We start from the raw sequence: 22,832 nt of genomic DNA, 5'->3' as shown, positions 1-22,832 counted from the left end.
CAAATGATACGGCTTTTAAGAGCCAAAATTTATTTGATCACCGATTCAACTTATTACTGAGCTGGATGCAATTGGGCAATGCTAGTGCAATGATCGTGGAAAGGATTAATAGGCTTTTTCACCTTTGTACTGGCTGCACACAGTTGCTCAAGTGCCTGCTTTCATTCAATTCATGACATGCAGCTGCAGCACCAAAGATCTACCTGCCAGAGAGAGAAAGAGAGAGAGAGAGAGAGAGAGAGAAAGAGAGAGAGAGAGAGAGAGAGAGAGAGAGAGAGAGAGAGAGAGAGAGAGAGAGAGAGAGAGAGAGAGAGAGAGAGAGAGAGAGAGAGAGAGAGAGAGAGAGAGAGAGAGAGAGAGAGAGAAGTGCAGTGTTTTTGTTAATGGTTAAATGGCTTGACAGGTATTGTTGTGTGTGATTGGAGCATTCAGTACAGCCTTGGGCTAAATTTGCCTCTAAACACACTGTAAACTGGAGAGGCCTTTGGACCTCACACAGGACACACATGGACATGTGATTCACACACTTGTTCTGCCAAACACAAACTAAACTTTTGAAGACGAGCTCCACACTTGCAGAGACTTTTTAGCCCTGACCCTCGGAGGCCGAGTCCCCACCAGATGGAGAGCCGTCCACCTCAACCATTGATGACCATGAACTTTAACCTGGAACAGGCTGACCACTTGCACTGACCGTCTGAGAGATACACTCACAAAATACACAATCGCACACAGTTCGTACTAATGTATATCCTGGCTATTCCTCTGGCAAGAGGGAAAATTTCAGTGGTGAGGGTCTGCCAACTGATCATTAGATGAAGGATTCTTGCTCCCACTTAACATCCCAGAGAGACGCTTTAGAAAGGCAAGACAAACATGATGACACTTACCAAATCTGTTTGAAAGACCAAAAATACTTCCTGTTTGCAGAGGAAGCAAGCTAAAAAGCTAAAAGTCCAAAAGTATATTTGCATGTGAGCTTGTGTATTTGATGTGCACTAATGTGACAGCAGAAAGCTGGCACGGGGAAACCAGCACACAAAAGATGAGAGGCACCACACTGGGCGACCTGCTCTGCTCTTTTTCAGTCCCAGAGAAAAGTGCAAGATACTTTACCTTACTGCGAGAGGACAGAGGCACAGATGCCTGATCATGTAAAAGACCATTTCAGTATTAATAATAATAAAATAACAACAAATAATTTAGTAATAAGTAATAAAAGATATATATAATTTAAATATAATATTAAATTATAATTGATAATGAATTATATTTGTAATTAATACTTTATTAAACTGTAGCCAAAACCAACAATAACTAAATTTGTTTTGTGACTTTATAAAAAATTGAATTATTAAAATTTAAAATGTTCTAATTCAGTTTTCATAGTTAATAGGTTGTTTAGTGAACCTGTTAACTTTTTCTTTAAATCGGTTTTCAGTAACAATACTTGTCAAGATTAAAAATAAGTGCCAGCTGATCACATCATTCATTGCTGAGCAAGATAGATCTTTCAAAATTAATAATAATAATCGGCCTGGCTATTGTTAACAACCTTTTTTATTATACATGCACACCATTGAGAAAGAGGGCAGAAAAAGGCAATGGCCATAGAAAAGAGGTAAGAAAAGAAATTGAAAGGGGAGGTGAGGGGAGGGGAGGGGGGGTTGTGTATCTGAAAAGGTGGCTGTGGAAATTTGCGGGGGACAAAGTCACATCCATGCCGCACACGCATTCAATTCTGCCGATAAATACTGGGTCTGGACAAACCATCATATGCTAATCACCAAAGCATTTTCATGTCAAAATCAGCATCCCTGTCCCTCTTGCTCCCAAACTCATTCTTCCTGCTCTTTCTTTCCTCTTTCTTTCCTCCCCCCCGTTAATTACCGTATGTCTTTCGCTTTGATAGAGAGTCTCTTGCACGAATTAGTACAATATTACAGTCCCCTTTAAAGCCCAACCCCCCAGGCTCCCCCTTCTCCCCCCCCCCATCCCCCCCCATCTTGGCTGGATTGGGCAACCTTGTACACGTATTGGTACCGGGTTTTTCAGTAGAACACTTGTCAGTGGCATGCATATGGAAATGTGAGTCTCCATTTTAGCTGCTAACTCTGCATCCCCTCTAAGGCCCCTTGCTGTGTGCCCCCCACTATCACAACTAGGGGATGCTGGGACCTCATGCTGGGGGCAACAAGGCGTTGTACTATTGAGGGATGGACAGGGGTCAGTGCAGGGGTACACTAACAGACAGGACACACTTCTCTGGTCAAACACCAGCCCACCCTTATATTCTGGAGCTGGAAAGGTTCGGCCTGACATTGACCAGCTGTCATATTTATAAAGCGGTTGTGGTTAAAGTATGGAGTAGAATTGTGGGTTCATATCTGAAATAAGAACATTAATATTTATTACTTGAGAACAGACATATAAAATATATGTAATGATTTATCATTAAATGATCATTTTAATAATTATAAACCAGGCAACATTTTTACAAACAACTCGTTCATGGATCAAACACAATTATTTCATACAAATGTGGGTTGTGTTCATCATGTTGTGATCTTTTATGCAAGTGCCATAAATCCAAACAATTATCCTTCTTGCATCTTAAAGTGAATAAAATAAATAACTTAAAAACCTTTTAAATGGAGTAGGACAGGGGAATATGATGTCATGAGAAAAAAAAACCTTTCATTGTATGGACTAGTACGACCTCACTGTAGTAAAAAAGCCTCTCAAGGACATAAGCCAATCAGAATAAGAATAAAAGAGAACACAGAACCTAATCCGCAGCCTGCTATCAAACAGGCCTCTTCTGCACAAGTGTGAGCGGTTGAGAAATGCTCTCTCCGGGCGGACGTGTGTGAAAGCGAAAGGTGTTTGTGTGAGAAAGCGAAATGATAAGTGTGGGTGTGTGTGTTAAAGAGAGTGTGTGAGACTGGCATGCTCTTGACCTGTGGCTGTATGCTGCTAATCCTCTGATCAGGATGCCAGGAGGACTGCGGGGCCTCAGGCCTCAGTCCGGCCCCTGATAGACTGTCCCACTCACAATAATACACTGAGACCTCAGCCCATTTACATCCCACAGGCTGTCAGAACCGCTCACACGGTCCACACATTTGATCTCAGTACAGAAAGTCATTGGCTCAAAAGTCTACAGAAGAAAAGTAACTTGTTTCTGTAATATTCCACATAATTGTGTAGTGTAAGTAGTGTGTTTATACTAAACAATGCAACTACGCGTAGCATACTAGGAGTACAGATGATGTCCAACTGAAATGCCAAAAAAAAAAAAATAATAGTCAAGATGCAGACGTGACCACAACCCAAATTTTACACATGTGAGCTGATTGATTTAGATCACACCATGTGTGATTTATGCTTAAATATTCAAACTAGTGTTAAAACAAACAGCAACACAAACACAAGCATATGAAAAAAAAAATCCCTCAACTAAAATCAAGTAGATTAGTTCCATGTAGTACAAAAACATTATTTGAGATGATTACTACCCTACTACAGCTTAAGAATGGGAGGAAAGGTAGAATTAGTTATGATTTGGGGAAAACGTTCTTTCAACGTTTCGACCATCTTTTTACAACCATTTTTTGACAGTCAGCATAAAAAAACCCGTCGTCCAAGAGTGTAGAGAAAGCACCAAGCGTGTAGAGAAAGCACCAAGCGAGTGTGTGTTTATGAGTAGAAGGGGGTGGGGGTGAGGAATCTCAGACTGCCAGGCAAATACTTATCATTTGTCTGTGTAAGAGCATCTGCAGGCCCCCAAATCCCCACGTTTTGTACGAACAAATTGGCAGAGCACGGGGTCTTGTTTGCCCAGCCTCTTTGGCCGGCTGTGGGAAGTGGGTAGGGCTGATGAGAAGTGGGTGGGAGAAATCCCCATCAAAGAGTGCCGTGCCTGGGAACAGAAGAACTAGATGCCCTGGTCTGAGAACTGGCCTCCATCAGAAAGAGTGAAGTCTAAAGTAACCAGTGGGGAGACTCATCTGCCTGACCTGACCCAAATACAACTGAAAAGAGCAAAACCAGTCCAGAATTTGACATTATCAGATCACACAACAGCAGAGGCAGCAGTGGGAAAGGAAAGGAAAATTATATTATGATTAAAAATGTATATGAAAAATTAGATAATTTTTCATTAACACATTAATTTAATCAAAAGTGACTGTGAAACCCTTTATAAATGTTACAAAAGATTTCTATTTTAAATAAATGCAGTTCTTTTAAACTTTATATTCATCAAATAATCCTGAAAAAAAAAAGTATGCTTCCACAAAAATATTAAGCAGCACAACGGTTTCCAACACAGATAATAATAAGAAAAGTTTCTTGAGTTCTAAATCAGCATATTAGAATGATTTCTGAAGGATCATTTGACACTGAAGACTGGAGTAATGACTGCTGAAAATTCAGCTTTACCATTACAGGTAAAGAAAAATAAAAAATAAACGATTTATAACAATCATTTTTAATGCATTAATTATGCCTTGTAATGCACCTTATAATGCATGGTATGGTCTCATGAATAATTGTAACCAGTTACAATACATTATAATACTTATGTTAAACCTTTATAACGCATAATGCATTAAAACACGACAAACAACCAATTTCAGACGTAACAAGGAATCTGCAAACATTATAATGCATTATAAAATATGACATTATGAATACCTTTATAATGCATTATACATATAGGCTTTAAGTAAAATATCTTCTGAACAGATATTGATGTTAAAAGTGTTACAACTTAACCCAATGTCTACACACAGATTTTTAAGTCATGGCATATTTTATAAACAAATATAAGCATTTATAATAGGATTGTGTTTGTGTTCACAGCCTATAAACTCATACCTCAATAAGATGCGGGTGGGTGCTCAGGAAATGAGTGTGTGGACGGACCGCAGGTCTCTTTGAGGTGCGTGATGCCATAATCCTGTTAGTCTAAACACACCCGTTTCCTTTTATCTCACTGTCTTTCTGCCTCTCTTCAGTTTCCAGGTCACACTTCTCCCTTCAGCACCTGATTTCCTGACCATAGACAATCACTTTCACTTTAAAAATTAGCCATGAACATTTGAACATATGTATGTCAGACGGAGCAAATGTATTAAATGTTATTATAATATTTGGTTTCTTCTCTTTAGGGTAGGAGAGAATGGGTTAAGCTATGACACTTTTTACATCAGACTCTAGGCAAAGAGAAATACAATTATTACAGATTGTCTGCTATTAAATTACATTAAGCACCGAAAATCAATGAACAAGAAATGTTCAAAAACATTAAAAAAACCTTACCGATCCCAAACTTGTGAATGGTAGTGTACATTCACATTGGAAATGCAATTCTGCATCGTGTTTGTTAACTCAATTCAAATTCAGAATTGAAGTGTAATTTAAAAGGCATTCTCAACTTAATTCAAAATGGCACACAACCCGTCATACAGTTATAGGTGACTTTGTCAACTATTAAAGAAAATATTTTGAGTTTGAAATAACTTGATTTTCAGTTAGCACATTACTGCATTACATTAAGTGCTGACTAAATGACTAGACACTGTCATTTTTTATATATTTTAGAAAATTATTTACTTTATTTTCAATTTCAAAAATTTCAAACTTCATATTTGAACACATGGTGTCTAATATATTTAAAGAACACAGACATGTTAAGCTTTTATAGGTGCACTGTATTAAGTTGATACTCTGACATGATACTCTTTCCTTTACATGGCAGGTTACATTTACATTTACATCTACATCTACATTTAGTTCACATTTACTTTTTTCAAAAACAGAGAGTGCCCTCTGCTGGACATTCACCAAAATACCATTTAACACTGTCAGGCAGATACATGTTTGATTAGTAATGTCTGTCAAGTCTTTCACAGTCTTGTTTTGCAAATCACAGCAATAAATAGCCTACTCTTTTTCATTTATGCAGTCTGATACAGATCCTATATGAGTGATAATGATGAAGATACTGATATACTGGTTGAACTTTTACTTCCCGCTGAGCTTTAGGACGTCTCTCACCATAGCACCAATCCCATCAAAAATCAAGTGCAACTTTGTTTCACACATGAATGCAGGTGTGGTCACCACCTTATTCTTCTGGTCCACATGAGCTTCGTAAGGATGGAAGGTTAAGGTTAATTCAGAAAAACAAAGCTCTCATAACATTAATGAGAAGTAAATTAAATAAGACAAGTTGAAATCATGACAATAAAATGTTTACATTTTTATCTCATAATTATGACTTGGTATGTAATGATTATGACTTTTTATCTTACAGTATGTCATAATTTTGACTTCCATGGAGAAGAGAAGAGAAGATTAGAGAAGAGAAGAGAAGAGAAGAGAGAAGAGAAGATTAGAGAAGAGAAGAGAAGAGAAGAGAAGAGAAGAGAAGAGAAGAGAAGAGAAGAGAAGAGAAGAGAAGAGAAGAGAAGAGAAGTACTCTGTACAGGTAGGATATGGTGACTTCTTTAACAGTATGTTTGGCTCCCAGTGCAGTGATGGCTTGTGTAGTACTAGCATATGGCCACTTCCCACCTTCCTCCTCCTCATGACCCACCGTCACATCCACACCAGGAAGAACTCTTGCTGCCAGCACTGGAGATATACAGCACAACCTTAAGACCAGAAGACAAGGAGTCAGTGATTTATAAAAATAAATTAAAAAGCATGCATATAAAGTCAGATTTGACAAATATAATCTTTTTATTTCAAAGCACATCATAACTTTTAGGCCCTGTCCTAAATGTAACCCTAAGATCTTGCGGTCTTCCTCCGAGTCAACACTTAACGCGATATACGTTAATGCCACTTTGACTGTCAGGTAGAAGTCTGCGGAGCTTGGGTCAGTGCGAGCTCGGTAAAAGTGTGCAACAAGGGCGCATATCGGCTGCGAAGGGGCTGCTCGCAAGCACCCTTCTGAAACATAAAATGAAAAACGGGACACCCTACAGTCTTGTATAGACATGCTCGCAGTTGCCACTGTAAGTCCACATAAATGTGCCATTTAGTTACCTATTAAGTTCCGCATCGATTACAACGTTTTGCTACTGGCCTTTAAGGCCCTAAATGGTTCAGCTTCTATGTATTTAACCGATCTTCTATCGCCTTACAATCCATCACGCTCTTTAAGGTCACAAAACTTTGGACTTTTGGTTGTACCTAGAATATCCGAGTTCACTAAAGGAGGGAGAGCGTTTTAACATTTGGCTCCTAAACTCTTGAATAGCCTTCCTGATAATGTTTGGGAACCAGACTCACTCTCCAAGTTTAAATCTAGATTAAAGAGACATCTTTTTAGCCAAGCATTCACATAATACATCTCATAACCATGTACACCAGTCATATCAGATCAAATGCAGATGATTACACTTAATGTAATGAACAGCAGCTATGCTATTTATTTTCTATTTGCTTCTCTGTTTTATCTCAGGATGCCCATCCTGAGGTAACTAGAGAGTACATCAGCTCCAGTTTGGATCCAGCCTCTTACGAAGACTTCAGATGCCCTAATACCTGTGAAGAGATGACGTCATCTCCTGCGAGGACTTCAGATGATGCAAGCTCTGAATCAACATGCACCAATGCTAAATTTCTAATCATTATGTTTACAACTTGTAATAATGACTTAAATAAGCTAATTGTTTCTGCCTTAAATGAATACATTGTTAGCTAACTGTGTGATTTGTATATGTACTTGGACACAGTCATCTCTGATAACAGATCACTCTTAATTGTATTGTAGACGCATGCATTTTTCTGAAAGACTGCTTTGAAATGATATGTATTGTGAAAAGCGCTATACAAAATAACTGTGAACTGAAATTTGAGACAGGGCCTTACTTATCATAGCACTTGAATTTTTTGTAATTATAAACACACTGGTTTGTTGCGCAAATAGTTTTACCGTTTACAGCACTTTGTTATTCTTGTAGTTATTTATCTATAGGGGCTAAAGAATTCGAAGTCTCACATTCATATTCTCTTACTTCTGCATTGTAAAATAAGGTGAATATAGATAGTAATTTATAACGACTTACCCAATTGGCTTTCCTGCTTTATGGAAGTCCTTTAAAACCCGCTCCACTTCCTCATTCACTTTACAGTCCTTCCCATCAATAGCAAATGTTGACCTGATGATGTGCAGAAGACAATATACAGAGAGATGAGGACTACAACAGCAGCCAGCAGCCAGCAGCCAGCAGCCATATCACACTGTAGCCCAAGACTGGTTGCCCACTGAAGCTAAGCAGGATTGAGCCTGGTTAGTACCTGGATGGGAGACCTTCTGGGAAAACCAGGTTGACGCTGGAAGAGGTGTTAGTGAGGCCAGCAGGGGGCGCTCACCCTGTGGTCTGTGTGGGTCCTAACGCCCCAGTAAAGTGATGGGGACACTATACTGTCAAAGAGCACCGTCCTTCGGATAAGACATTAAACCGAGGTCCTGACTCTCTGTGGTCACAAAAAATCCCAGGATGTCTTTCGAAAGAGTAGGGGTGTAACCCAACTGGCCAAATTTGCCCAGTGGCCTCTGTCCATCATGGCCTCCTTATCATCCCCATACATATATATCAATTGGCTTCATCACTGTCTCCTCTCCACCAGTAAGCTGGTGTGTGGTGGGCGTTCTGGCGCACTATGGCTGCCGTCGCATCATCCAGGTGGATGCTGCACATTGGTGGTGGTTGAGGAGATCCCCCTTTCTTTGTAAAGCGCTTTAAATGCTGAGAAAAGCGCTATATATTATAAATGTAATGATTTATTATTAATTAATTACAACAGGAATGTTAGTGGCAAATTAAAATATATCTAAATGCAAAAATGTTTATCAAAAAGTTTTTAGCATTGGTTTTATCTTCAAAACTTTCTTTAAAAGGCAAGTCCAGTTTAACACATTTAGTCAACGCACTCACAGGTTTTTAGCTGCACCGAAACCACCAGGGAAGATGACCGCATCATGATTACTGGCACTCAGTTTTGCCAGGTCAATGATGTTGCCCCTTGCGATACGCGCTGATTCTGATAAGACGTTCCTATATAAAAAGAAAAGTTGAGCGAATTAATAATGTGTTAATAATTGAACTCCTACAGTAACAAAAACACAAAAGTGTACAGGTATGCTAAGGTATATAAGGAATTGTTTTGACAGTGTAATCTTTACACAGAATTTCTGAGAGGACACTTCACCTTGACTCTGTCTCCACTGGCTGACCTTTGCCGTGGTCTATCACATGCATCTGAGACACATCGGGAGCAAACATCTGAACCTCTGCACCTCCCCGACTTAGATGCACAAGGATTCTACATACACAAACATACAGCATAAACGAGTATTCACTCAAAAGAAAAGAGTTCAAGCAATAGCTCTGATGCATAAAGACACACATTTGGGTTTCACTGAGAGAGAAAAAATCTGAAATAGGACATTAATTCTGACATACATATTTTACAGTAGTAGCGAACTCCTAAAGCAGGGGTGTCCAATACTGCTCCTGGAAGGCCACTGTCCTGCTGAGTTAAGCTCCGACCCCAATTAAACACAACAGAACCAGCTTAATAAGGTCTTACTAGGCATATTAGAAACTTTCAGGCAGGTGTGTTATGTAAATTGATGCTAAACTCTGCATGCCAGACAGTGGCCCTCCACCACCTTGTTTGCCTGTCCTAGGCCCTAAAGTCAAACTTGGCATGAAATCCAATGCAACAAAGAGATCTTCTGTTCCTTATAGAACCAGATTTTTGTGAATCCGCTGAATAACTAAAGAAAGAAAAATATTATAGAGACTTAGATTTAAAAAAAAAAAAACTAGTAAGTTACTTACGCTGATGCCTCGTGGATTTCAGTGCCATCATAAACACCACATCCAGATAACACCTAATGAATAAAAGATTAAAAGTTAGAACACAGAACTCTTGTCGCGTGTGTTTTGTGACGAGCTGGAGAGCAGTAAACAAAAACATATTAAAAGCCGTCCGGATTACTTAAAACCGATAGATCAATGGGCATCTGTCTTAAAGGGATAGTTCACCCAAAAATGAAAATGTTGTCATTACTACCTCATGTTGTTCCAACCCTGTATGGGGTTCTTTCTTCTGTTGAACACAAAAGAATATATTTTGAAGAATGTTGGTAACCAGACAGTTGACGGCACCCATTGACTTCCATAGGAAAAAAAATACTCTGGAAGTCAATCGGTGCCATCAACTTCTTCTGCTACTTCTACTTTTTTAAGTAGTTTTTAAAATCTGTAATTTTACTTTTACTTAAGTATGTTTTGTTCGCTACATTTTAAATCATCTACATTACTAAAAAAATATCGCTAAGAAAATAAAATACTTTTTGTGAAAACATCGCGTTCCGGGAACTACAGCATTAATTGATTGAAAGCAGATTGAAAGACAGGAGAACAGACACGCTAAAATCACAAAAAAAAAAAAAAAATATGGAGAAGGTGACGGACAAGACAGACGCCAGATGCAGACCCAGCTGAAAGCGAAATGCTCTCGAATTCTTCACATGCACACATGTCATATGTGAAGCCCTGGCCAGTATGGGAATACTTTGGATATAGAAAAAATGGAATTTACAGTAGCCTAATATGCAGATGTCACGTAAAGCCATAGACTGTAAAAAAGCGTAACACACGCAAACTGGTAGATGTATGGATGAATAAATCGAAAGTAAAGCTGTACAATAAATCAAATCGCGACACGATCTGTGAATATTAAAGCACAAAAGACTGCTATGTAAATATAGTCTACTTGTTCTGCGTGTTTTTGTGTGAATGAGCTGTGCTGAATTTCGTCTACTTCAAGTCGCCTACGCGACGCGCTCATGGTGTTTTCAGCGTCTCACAAATACAGCACATGAATACATGAACATTTCCAGAGCTGCTCTGAGAGAACGCCTAATGAGAGATTTTCATAATTTTATTTGAGAAAAAACATTGTCAAATACACTCTGAAACAGGACTTAACAACCCGTCAAAATAAAAGTTCGGTTTTACTAGAAGAAATGATTACTATTTTAGGCCTACAATAGAATGTACTTCTCATAATAATATTAACAACAACAACAACAATAATAATACTACAATTTATTTAAACATTATTTAAGGAATAATATATTGTTTGTCCGCGGTTTAATTGAGTAAATCTGTTTTGCAGCACTTTGCCAAAAACTAGAAGGATAAAACGTTTGCTAAACTTTTATTTGATTACCACCGTTTTTGATCATATTTGTGTTAAATCATAAAAAGTAATAAAAAAACATTTCATAGAACTCAATTGTTTTAAAACATTTTATTAAGTTATTAATTATAATAATAAGTTGTTAATCTAATTCATAATCAATTATTGAAATTACTTGATTATGTTTTATTGAACACATTTATTTAATTGTCATTTTAACTGATGATAATAATAATCATAATTTAATAATACAGTTTATAAACCGTGATATTTTCTGAGACAGTTATCATACTGTGAAACTCTCATACCGTTACAATGGGTTTTCTCGCTTTTGCATGTATTACAAACACAACTGGCGCAATCTTCGTCTCATTTATCGATTAGTGAAGGTTAAACAAGAACTTCAGTATGAATATTACTGTAATATTGTTGCTGTGTTCATACTCCGCTGCCCGTCGGGGTTTATTCTGAGATAATCACTACCTGAGTGACTATTTTCTCGTAATTTCACTGATTTCTACAGTTTTATGCAAATGAGCAACTTAGACAGGGTGACATGAAGCGCCTCTACCAGAATTGAGAAAGAACTACTTTCAGAACACAGTAAAAACCCCCACTGAAATGCAGATGTTTATAAAATCTATTAATTTCACACAATACAGCTCTAAAATGGGACACTAAAACGTATAACGTTAGGCATTTTGACATCGAGCGCCAACAACAGTCACGTGCAATGCCAGTTTGGGTCTGCATAACTACTTACAACAGCGATTTTTGCGCTACTGCAGTTTAAAGATGCATGAAACTGAGCAGCAGCCGCATATCTGAAGTGCGCAGTACGGAACAGCGAGCTCAGAGCAAACATGGTGCGGGGCAAGGAGGACATGGAGGACAAATTTTGCCTTCTTCGGCGTTACTGACGGATGGAAAAACAGAAACATATCGCCACCTACAGTTTACTGTACCAACCCACAATCTAGACCTTAAAAATGTGCTGCATCAGAGTTTAATGAATAACAATAACATGACAACGTAATTATATAAATTAGCTTAACTTTATATATAAAAATGCTATATATATGTGTGTGTGCGTGTGTGTCTTAATCACCATAACAACCTTTCACCATTTTTTATTTTTAAGTTATAAAGTGAATTCTTAGATACATGAAAAAAATATTCCAAATACAAAAGTGCAAGCTTAATATTTTGTCAAGTGATAAGTTGTCTTTAAAGGTGTACTTAATTTCCATTTATCAAAGAACAGCATCATAACATCTTGACTAAAAGTTTGAAGTTATTATTTCTAGATGTATGTGGTTCTTATTATTACCTTATTAATATTAAATTAGGGACCACTAAACGAACAATTAGGAAACCGGATGCACACATAACATAACGTAGAAAATATATTTCTTATAAGTGTAAAACAAACTGTGGGACACTTTCCAAAACAAGTCCCTACATGGAATTTTAACAGGGAATTACCACAAACACCATTTTAACTATTTGGTGTTAACTATCTACATGAACTAAATAAACTCCAATGACACCCTTTTTTCAATTCTGAGCAAAACATCTGGGAATGGTGCAGCAAAAATATACTAATGAACAACAGACACTTAACAATTATACAGAATGCACAAACTTGGACAGGACTTTGCCTGCACTCTTTAGGCGCTCCAGTCGCTCTTTCAGTTCTTTCCTTTTACGTGCAACACCGGAATCTTCTTGGAGCAGCATTCCTGGATTGTTCCCTCCAATCATGGCAAGCATTGCATTCTGAAGCTGAGAGATGTACTGGTCCAGCATGTGATACTGGACTATCAGTGGAACTTGATTAGCCAGACGGTCAGAAGTAATCTACAAATACATACAAAGTACATTCAAATACATTCTAAACCATAATAAGCTAAATTAATATTTATTTCAAGACTCTGCCGCCAATAATTTAGCCTCTCCTTGCATATGTGACAGGAGAAGGTGATTTGTTTTTGATGTTAAAATCGTTCTGCTATCCCAAGATGGAAGACAGAGACAACTACAAGAAAACCAACCAGAGGGGGTACCAGGATGTCATGTTTGGGGGGGCATTTGGCTTGTTTGGGGGGGCAACATAAACAATTGAAAAAATCGGCGCAAAATTAAGCTATACTACACACAATCTGTTTTAGTGCAGATCTTTTTCTAAGCCAGGAACCCAGAGATAGGCACAGGGCCCCTATTAGACTATAGGGCTATCACATAAAAGTTAATCAAACCAGGTCAACATTAATAATATGATGATGATATTATTATTCTTGACAGATTCATATATATCAGATCACGGTGATTGCCTGTGTTTGCTAGTGAGAAGACGTGCTACACGAGTAGGCTACCGAGAAGGATGAGAGTTTTTTAAATGAATCTGAAGTCACGTTTGTAGACAAGAGGTAAATTAATTTGTTTCTTCTTCTAAACTGTCCCAGACGTAGGTGCTACTTTTAGGGCTTAAATGTTTCGTGAAGTACTTTTAGGAGTACTTTAGAAGTCTAAAAACACATTAGGAGTCTAAAGTTATGAGTCACACACCCATTATTTTTAGGAGTTTCGCCAGTTAGGAGCTACTTGTAGCCTCTTATAAGATTCTTTGTGAATGCGGCCCCAGGTAAACAATTTTGATATGCTCATTTGAACAGTATGAGAACAGTATTTGAATGTTATTCTCTGGTGGCTTTGGATAAAAGTGTCTGCTAAATGAATAAATGTAAAAATGTAGGCCTAGATAAAAGGAAACATATTAGGCTACATGCAGGGGGTCAGGAGACCTAGAGAGTTGAAATAAAAGCTATTTTTTGTGAAACTATAAGAATTGAAATTATGATATGATTAGCAGAGGCAACATAACTTTTTTTTGTAAATATATATATATATATATATATATATATATATATATATATATTTTTTTTTTTTAGTGGTGGATTTAATCAGGTCCCTGATACATCCAGTGTATCCTATCTACAGGACCAGTCTGCGGCTAGTCTTGGCAAATTCAGAAACAAATCGATTCATGTCCAGACCTTTTGTGATTTTCTTTTCGTGTGCCAAAATGACCAAATCTCTCTTCCTTGAATGCAGCATTGATCTTCGGAGAGGGGTGAGAATGCGGCTCAAGGTAGAAAAAGAACTTTCACATGCATCTGAGGACACACCTATGATGAGTGCTGTGACATACAGCTTATGCAAAATGGGGAAGGCCTCTTTGTACTGCTGAATGCACTTGCATACTTCAGAGAGGTTAGCATCAGTGGACAGTTTATTGAGCAACATTGCTTTTGCCACAGCAATTTCATTTTGCAAGGTCATACTATTTTGCTCTGTGCCTGCAAGCACTTGAAGTGGCTTCAGGAGAGAAGGGTCAAGGAAAGACGCTGATTTTGGTAGGAGAAATGATGTTGCCCCCTCATTAAATCAACATTTCTTTGAGAGAATCTCGTCTCCATCTCCACAATAGCCCTATCAAGGATGTTGAACATAGCCCTTTTAAAAGTCTGATTAGGAGCAGTTTGGTCATCAGAGTCACCACCATGCCCTAGTGTAGACAAGATAACACTACTGACAAGTTGTGAATTAACTATCCGTCTTCTTTTAGGTGGGTTGGTAGGCCTACTTCCACACTGAGAGAAATGCTCCTCCCAGAATGAGTCGCATCGCATCTCCTTCAGTGTGCCCAGGGAAGCTGTCACCACTTCCCCTGCAGTGCATAAATCCACTGTTTGGGACTGCAGAATTGAATTGGCTGGCTTCAGCGCACCAAGCACATGCAGAAGAAATTTGCCAGTGTCAAAGAAGTTCTGTCTGTTAAGCTGGGTCAAAAGACTACATGCCTCTGTGTTAATGTCAAATGGAGCACTGTCATCCTCTGCTATCTCATACAGAAGCCTCCTGATGACATCCTCATTGTGAACAATAGACTTGGTGACATCATAATGACTGGTCCAGCGAATTTCTAATAGTCTTTTCAGTGTGGGTGTACTGTATCTATTTGCAACATAATGTCTGTGACAAAATGTGTTTAGTGAACTGGACCAGTCAAAGAACTTCTTTGCCACAGGTTCTGCATGCATTGCATGTACCACTGCCAAATGGAGTTGGTGGTTGTAGCAGTGCACATATGGGATATCTTTACCCACTTTGTTTTGCAGCAAAGCCTGCACACCGCCCCTCACTCCTGACATGACAGAAGCACCATCATAACACTGAGACACTAAATTGTCACCATTGTAAACCCAGGTCAGACAGATTAGACAGAATTTGGTCACACACATACTCAGCATCAAGCTGATTCAATTCAATGAGGCCGATTAGGTGTTCCTCTGGGATTGAGTTGCGGACAAATCTAATGATGACTGACAAATTCTCAATGTTTCACCGATCCCTGGTACCATCACTTTTAATACAAAGGCCAGGAGAGTCGGCCTCCTCATATTTGGTCTGGATGTCTTTTAGTACCATTTTGGCAAGAGTTTGAATTATCTCGTTCTGAATCAAATTGGACGTGTATTTCGCGTTTTCGGGAATGCTTTTTGCAATCTCTGCGACTTTAGGGTCTTTTTGGAGGGTGTAATCAAATAGCCGAATTAAAAGACCTTCCTCATCCCCACCCCCGTGATGGTGCCCACGTAGAGCAAGTTCATTAACCGCCAGAAACTGAATAACTTCCCCAATACTTTTTACATAATATCTGTTTATTTCTATGTGAGTTTGACCAAGCTGGTGAACAATGGAATTATCGGTCTCTGTCCGGCACTGGTATTCCTGCCACGCAGACATGGCTCTGACATGCGCAGTGCCGGAGGCATGTTTCTGAAAACCACTGTTTTTTATCAGCGCTTTTTTCCAATTGGTGTAGCCTACTTTTGTGAATGCGTCATCTCTTTCTGAATTGGAGACACTAAATTTACGGCAGGGAAAGCAAAAGCTGGCATCACGTAAGAGAGAATATTCGAGCCATGGTCGAGACTGATACCAGCCCGCATTGAAACACCTGAGAGCCTGTCCAAATGGGCACTTAGGATAGCTACTTAGCTTGGGCTGGGATGGGCTATACAAATCTAAGTCAGGGGGAACAGACACGCTAGAGCTGGAGGAGGATTGTCTGTTTTGGGGAGGGCAGAATGTTGCTGGCTCCGACACAGATGCAGAGCTGGAGGATGGTGCATGTGGATTTTGGGGAGGACATGCGTTTGGAGGATTTACCGTTGTGGATGCAACAAGGCTCTGCTCGGTGTCGGAAGCAGAGGTACTGGGCTTGTCAGAGGCAGCATGTTCACTGTTGCTAGCAGGTGAGCTGAGCTCAACAGAGACAGCTTGTATGGAGGGCGAAGGACAAGGTGCCTGTTTTTTAATGAGCCACTTATGCATTTTTTATGTTTAATAAAAACTGGTCTAATTATTAAATCCAAAAGCCTAGTTCATTTACTTCAGTCAGTCAGTGCCAACTTCAGTGACTAGAGACTAGCAACTTAAGTGAGTGACTAGCAGCTAGCTAAGCAGCCTGAGCTACCCAACAAATTAATAGCCTGCTAAAATGACAAAAAAGTGCACACTAGCATTACATGAGAAAAGAACAAAGTTGTGATCAGTGAGACTTTTAACACGAGCTGCCAACAGATTCAAAATCTATATCGTCTGTGTGCAGAGTGACTGTCTGTGACTGCTGCGCTCTCTGGTTGTTAAAGTGATCCGGCAGCAGACTGACACACCCCCAATAACGGCCAATAGAAAAGCAATAGGTTAAAAAAAATTTTAATGAACGTTCTGGTTAGGACTGTTCGTTTTTTATTTAAGGGGCTACTGGAGGAGTTTTGAGATCTATAGTCAAAATAATAGACTTAGATAAATGTATTTAATTGCATACTTATATTTTTCACAGTCATCTTTTTACTTTAAGACCGGGGTAAAGCAAGGAAGACTACAATTTACCTCAACAAGGCGACATAATGAACGATACTAGTCTCATTCGTGGAGGTGGAAAAACAAGTTCTTTGTGAAATGCAGGATTTATTGTATTAAAATTAAATGCAAAAGAAAAGGTATGAGCCTGCTGTTTTTGTCAATTTTAGGTTTTAATTTAAAATGTTTGTGAATCAGATTTTAATATAAATACATGGTTAAATATTTTACCACTTGCTTGAGCAACTAAATATATTCTATATATAGCATATCTGCACACGGCTTTCTCTCATTCATCATTTGGCCATTTCAGTAGATTTACTCACTAACATTGTTGTGGAAACACATTAAGCGCATGGAAACTAAAATATGATATAGTATAATATGATAGTCTCGTGCTACAGCGCACATTCTATCAGCTGCAGTCCCAATACTCGACGTACATTCACATCACATGTTAATGCAGCGGTAGAGTTAAACTCACAGGACACTGCACTTATTCGCAATCACAAAAGTTCATTATTTGCTCGTGCTTTAAAGCTTTGACAGGTAAACATTTCATTGGCGTTCTGTTCTCACATTATTATGCACTTTTTCTGAGTGCGTAATATACGTCCGAAGCACGCGCACACTGTCAAACAGCGCCAAACTGGATTTTTGTTGGGTCAGACCCTTCCGCTAGCGATGGGAAAATATGCACAAAACAATCCACTTTTATCTTAATTTATCATCAGATGGACAGATAATTTCTCAGGGGAGGCAGGGCTTATCCTAGGGGAGGCACTGCCTCCCCCAGCCTCCCCCTAGACACGCCCCTGAAACCAACCATACGTTTTTGGAAAACAATCATTATTCTTGCAATTGCTAAGTTCAATAGTGGCAAAAAGAATACGCACAGAGTTTAAAGAACAAAGACTTCTAAATCTTCAGGTATGTGAACCGATGCATAAATGTTTCAAATGATTACCGTAAAATAGGCAGTGAGATGATGTGTCATCTCGCGTACATCTGCACTGATGAACTGCCTTTGCGCAAGAACTGTTAGACTTTGTTTTACAGTGTCAAGCTGATTGCTGTACAGATGGTCTTGGGAGTAGACAATCCTCTCCATCTTAAATTGAGACTGTATTTTCTCCTCAGCTTTCTGAAACTGCTCATCGAGAAAATCTTCAATTGGATCTTTGGTGGCCCTTAATAGGTGAGAGAAGGCCTTGAATTGAGAGCTAACAAGGTGGTTCACACAGGAATGAACAATGTCTGTATTAAAGGACACAAGAAAACAAAACAGCCAATCAAAGGAGTTACAGTAAGACACTACAGAGTATATATGCATACTTGATATCCGTCACCGATTTTATGCATTTGATTTTTTTTTCAAGCATGCAACACTGCAAACCATCTCTTGAAATACTGCCATTCACCTGCGACATCTTTGAGCAGCTTTAAAGCAGGTTCCTCCAGCTCCTCAATGTGTTTCTTGACAATGTTTTCGAAAGTTCTGTAGTTCACAAATCCAGGAAGCTCCTTTCCTCTAAGACTCCTAACATACTCTTCTACCTCATCTCTGAGGGTTTCCTCCGCTAGAGAGAAAAGATGAAAGAAAATCATTAAGTACACACCCCTGCAGCACAAAGGGTTAAACTCAAACACCATGTATTGCATGCCCAGAGATGTTTTGATGCTGCACAGAAGTGGCTTAAATTAATTTATGAAGGAACTCAAGAAACAATCTCACAAGCTTGATGGTTGATTGACATTAATTGTCGAGAGACAACAAGACACACTGATTGTCCTTTAAATTCTACAGTGGCTTGGTAGTGTAAAGACACAAGGAGCCGTAACTGGGTGAACTGCTTTCCTGTAATGATGATTGTAGAACAGAGTTCCATTCAAGAATCCAATCTTCCCTCTCATTTATGTCATGGTCAAATGTTTACTGATTTATTAAAAATTTAAATGACTACCACTAACCCTTATAACCTTATAAACTACCTGTAGTGTGCCAGATTTAAACTTTCTGTAAATTAAAGATATAAATAATACATTATTGTATCAGAGAAAATGCAAAATAAAGATAATAATATTAAAGCAATATAAACTGCACAAAGTAGCATTACTGTCACTGATCATTTAAAATGTATGCTACAATGCTACAATGTAAACAAAATATTATTTATAAACACACTCTTTATGGTTTTGTCATCCAGAACGCGTTTCCATCTTCCAAATTCCTTCCTGATTTTGGTGAAGACCCTCATGTCTGAGCTTAGATCTTCTTCTGCCCTTTTTACTCCTTCAAGGGCATCATTGAACTGGCGAATTTTCTGCAGAGTGCAAATCTCATGAGGTTATGAGATTTAAAAAAGGCCACATAAAAACATATGGGGTGAAACATGTACAATTATTCTGTTAAGATTTTTACCGTAATCAGAAAATTGCTCTTCTCGTGTTCATCAGTTGGAACTCCATCTCCCAGTGCTCTAAGATCCGCAGTCGTCTTCTCTAATTTCATCTCAAGTCGTTTCTGCAACTGTGGCAGCGTTTTCTAAAGGTAAAGAAATGACATGGAAATAGAGACATTAGAAAGCTAAAGGCAATCTAGAATTTTGTATCGTATTCTGATTTTAGTCTTCGATGCTTTAAGTCATTTACTCTTTTCAGTCAATGTCTCTGCTGTAACTTTTTGTTAAGGCTGAGTGATTAATCAAATTTTAGTTTTGATTTATTAGCTGAATATTATACTGTTATATAGACTTACAATTAAAACTTAAAGCATTATTTCATTTTTGATATATTATATTTGTTCTATCTGTAATTTCAATCTGTTTTAATTGTATTACTGACTGTCTCATTGTCTTCAATAATTATTTGAGGACTTTTTAAACTTGCATTAGTTTAGTATTAGTCTAGTATTAGTTTCCGCTTTGGTATCGAAATTGGTATAGAGAATTGTGACATTTCAGTGGCATCTAAACTTTTGATATCATAGCAACATAATTTCCTTGTGAAAAAAAAGAGAAGAGATTTACATAGGATTTTGTCCATAATATCACCCTATCCTAATTATGATAAATAATCGTGATTTCAATATTGATCAAAATAACCGTGATTATGATTTTTGCCATAATCGAGCAGCCTTTCTCTTTATACGCACAGTAATGTGTTCAACCAATTCTTTTGTGAGTCTTTCTGCAAGAAGGGGTACTGTAGCTTTTCCTTCCTCAAGAAGAGACCTGAAAGGAAAGAATGAATTTAAAATAATGACAAGGAAATTGAGGACTGCAGCATAGCTACAGCATTTTGCATACTTTTTATAAGTGGGTTATGTGAAACATGTATAAATATATAAACAGTGTCGTTGTTGTGAAACAACAGCAACAACACATACAGAAAAATATTACTAAAATATAACATGAGATGAATGTCATGAACATTATATATATTAGATTATATTTCACAAACATCTTGCCTGCATATAAATCACACCATTGTTTTTCCTCCACAGACATGAAATGGGTCATGCTTCAATTGTGAGAGAAAAGCCTTGCCTGAAATGAGCATGTTCATCAAAAAAAAGTCTTTCTTTTTCCAGCGCTTTGACCAGATCAAGCTTCTCATTGATGTCTTGCTGGCCTCGGCACTTTACGATCATGTAGCCCTTCTTCAGTTGTATCACTTGATTATTGACTGTTCTGACCACCGTCTCCTCCATGCCTTTGTCCACTAAGTCCGGTTTAGTCAGAATACCTGCAGATATGAATATTTGTCTATACACTCTTATCAGTGTTTTATTTTACTATCAAGAAAACAGGAACAATGTATTTGACAATACTTCACTTATTCAGTGAAATGTTACGTACCCAGGGTCCTTTGTCCGGTTGAATCTACTTTGAATGCCATCTGCAGTGCCTCAGTGGTGGCGATGTCAATGTTTGCAGGCACCACAACCAAGCTGATGGTTTCTTGTCTTTTAATGAACTTTTCAATGACATCTTTTATCTGTTACAGAAAAACAACATTAGTAATGTTGAAGGGATATACTTTATTCCTGAATAAAACAATATAGGTTTTTGGTTTGTATTTTTACACACGTTCATTATAAATGGTACAGTCTAACCTGTAATTTTATTTGAAATTCCTATAACCACCTGCTCCAGCATTTATGTTTAAAGGAGCTGTTAACCAAAATATTGGAATGCTGTAAACATTTCTAAACATTTACATATACCGTACAAATAGTGTCTTACTTGTTTCTCGATGTCTTTTGGCTGGTTTCCAGTGGCAACTCTAGCAATGCCTGGCAGATCAATGAGAGTGAGGTCAGGGACATCACTGGACTGGATCTCCAGAGTGATCATCTCATGACTGATCCCTTCTCCCTCTCCAGCCAATACTGTCTGAGCTATAAAACAATACCATGTCACAAACATCCCACAGATGACAAAACAATGAATTCAAGCATTTTAAAGACTCACAGGGAATTAAAGTTCTCAATAAACTGTATCTGTATACTCTTAAATGTGTAGGCTAAGTATACAGACCATTTAAGACAGCATTCTCTATTTCAGCAGGATCCTTCAGTTGCTTTATTTGATCCTTATATGACAGCAATCCATGCCAGTTGTTGTCCTTTTTAATTTTCTTCAGTTTCAGTACCAGAGGACAGCGTGTCACAATACCTGTTTTAAATACTAGATAGTCAGCTTCTTATTTGTATAGACTTCCTTACAATTGTAATGTTCTAATTACAAATAAGAGAAAAGTAATTCAAACACTTAAGTAATACAGTATAATACAGTAAATAAATTCAGACCTATGATTCAGACATGATAGATAGATAGATAGATAGATAGATAGATAGATAGATAGATAGATAGATAGATAGATAGATAGATAGATAGATAGATAGATAGATAGATAGATAGATAGATAGATAGATAGATAGATAGATAGATAGATAGATAGATAGATAGATAGATAGATACTCATATTACCTGTTCCCCTAGGCAGCGGCACTCCAGACAGGGCTTCCAACACAGAACTTTTTCCTGAGCTCTGGTCACCTATGACAGCAATAGCTGGCAGGTTCAGGTCCTTTTCAACACCTAATGACCTGAGAGAGTCCACTAGGTCAATGCATGGGCGGACCTTCTCTTCATAGTGCTGGTTAAGACCATTAATCGTATTTCCTCCCTTTGAAGAAACGCGTGGAGACATGTCTAAACTCTGTCTGCAAAGAGAAAAACAGATAGTAGTTCAGCCAGAGTATTACGTGGTCAGCGTTTTCTTCAAAAGTTGTTAAAGGTTGAATACATATGGATAAAGCACGTGTTATGGCGTTGTTGGGCGAATAACTCTGAATTTGAACCTCGAGTCGAATGCAGTGTTTTTTACACAATCCGTTTTAGAACTGTTATTAAACACAATTCAACGTGAAAGTCGACAAAAAAATAAACATTCAACTGTTTCCTTAAAACTTTCCATGACTTTATAGCTTTTCCATATCACTGAACGAAGAGAAAACTAATACGCACTGGATTCATCGACGGCTGCAGTACTAGACGTCACGCGCTGGCACGGAGAGTTTTATTACATGTAACGTTACAACTAGACGGTGGGCCGAGGGGGGATTTCGTGTTTTCAGACGATCTCTGGGGATGGATAAC

At 38.2% G+C, this 22,832-nt stretch overlaps 2 protein-coding genes across 2 annotated transcripts; both read right to left on the bottom strand.

Moving 5' to 3' along the window:
• Positions 1-5,929: 5,929 nt before the first annotated feature.
• gatd3 (glutamine amidotransferase class 1 domain containing 3) lies at positions 5,930-12,126 on the bottom strand. The gene is made up of 7 exons (XM_056233013.1): positions 11,999-12,126; positions 9,867-9,919; positions 9,232-9,345; positions 8,958-9,077; positions 8,085-8,177; positions 6,506-6,662; positions 5,930-6,159 (listed from the first exon to the last, which is right to left on the bottom strand). Exons 1-7 carry the CDS (start codon positions 12,119-12,121, stop codon positions 6,031-6,033), a joined length of 789 nt encoding a protein of 262 aa, XP_056088988.1. The 5' UTR covers positions 12,122-12,126; the 3' UTR covers positions 5,930-6,030.
• Positions 12,127-12,808: 682 nt separating this feature from the next.
• On the bottom strand, positions 12,809-22,393 carry LOC130069237 (interferon-induced GTP-binding protein Mx). Its single transcript, XM_056232998.1, has 11 exons — positions 22,161-22,393; positions 21,708-21,845; positions 21,414-21,568; positions 21,027-21,165; positions 20,715-20,913; positions 20,321-20,399; positions 19,589-19,711; positions 19,352-19,490; positions 18,588-18,746; positions 18,134-18,423; positions 12,809-13,095 (listed from the first exon to the last, which is right to left on the bottom strand). Exons 1-11 carry the CDS (start codon positions 22,381-22,383, stop codon positions 12,862-12,864), a joined length of 1,878 nt encoding a protein of 625 aa, XP_056088973.1. The 5' UTR covers positions 22,384-22,393; the 3' UTR covers positions 12,809-12,861.
• Positions 22,394-22,832: the final 439 nt, after the last annotated feature.

The sequence above is a fragment of the Rhinichthys klamathensis genome, unplaced genomic scaffold, assembly GCF_029890125.1.
Source record: "Rhinichthys klamathensis goyatoka isolate OS25496 unplaced genomic scaffold, OSU_Roscu_1.1 h1tg000358l_1, whole genome shotgun sequence".
NCBI lineage: Eukaryota > Metazoa > Chordata > Actinopteri > Cypriniformes > Leuciscidae > Rhinichthys > Rhinichthys klamathensis.
This window is presented reverse-complemented; position numbering and strand designations above follow the sequence as displayed.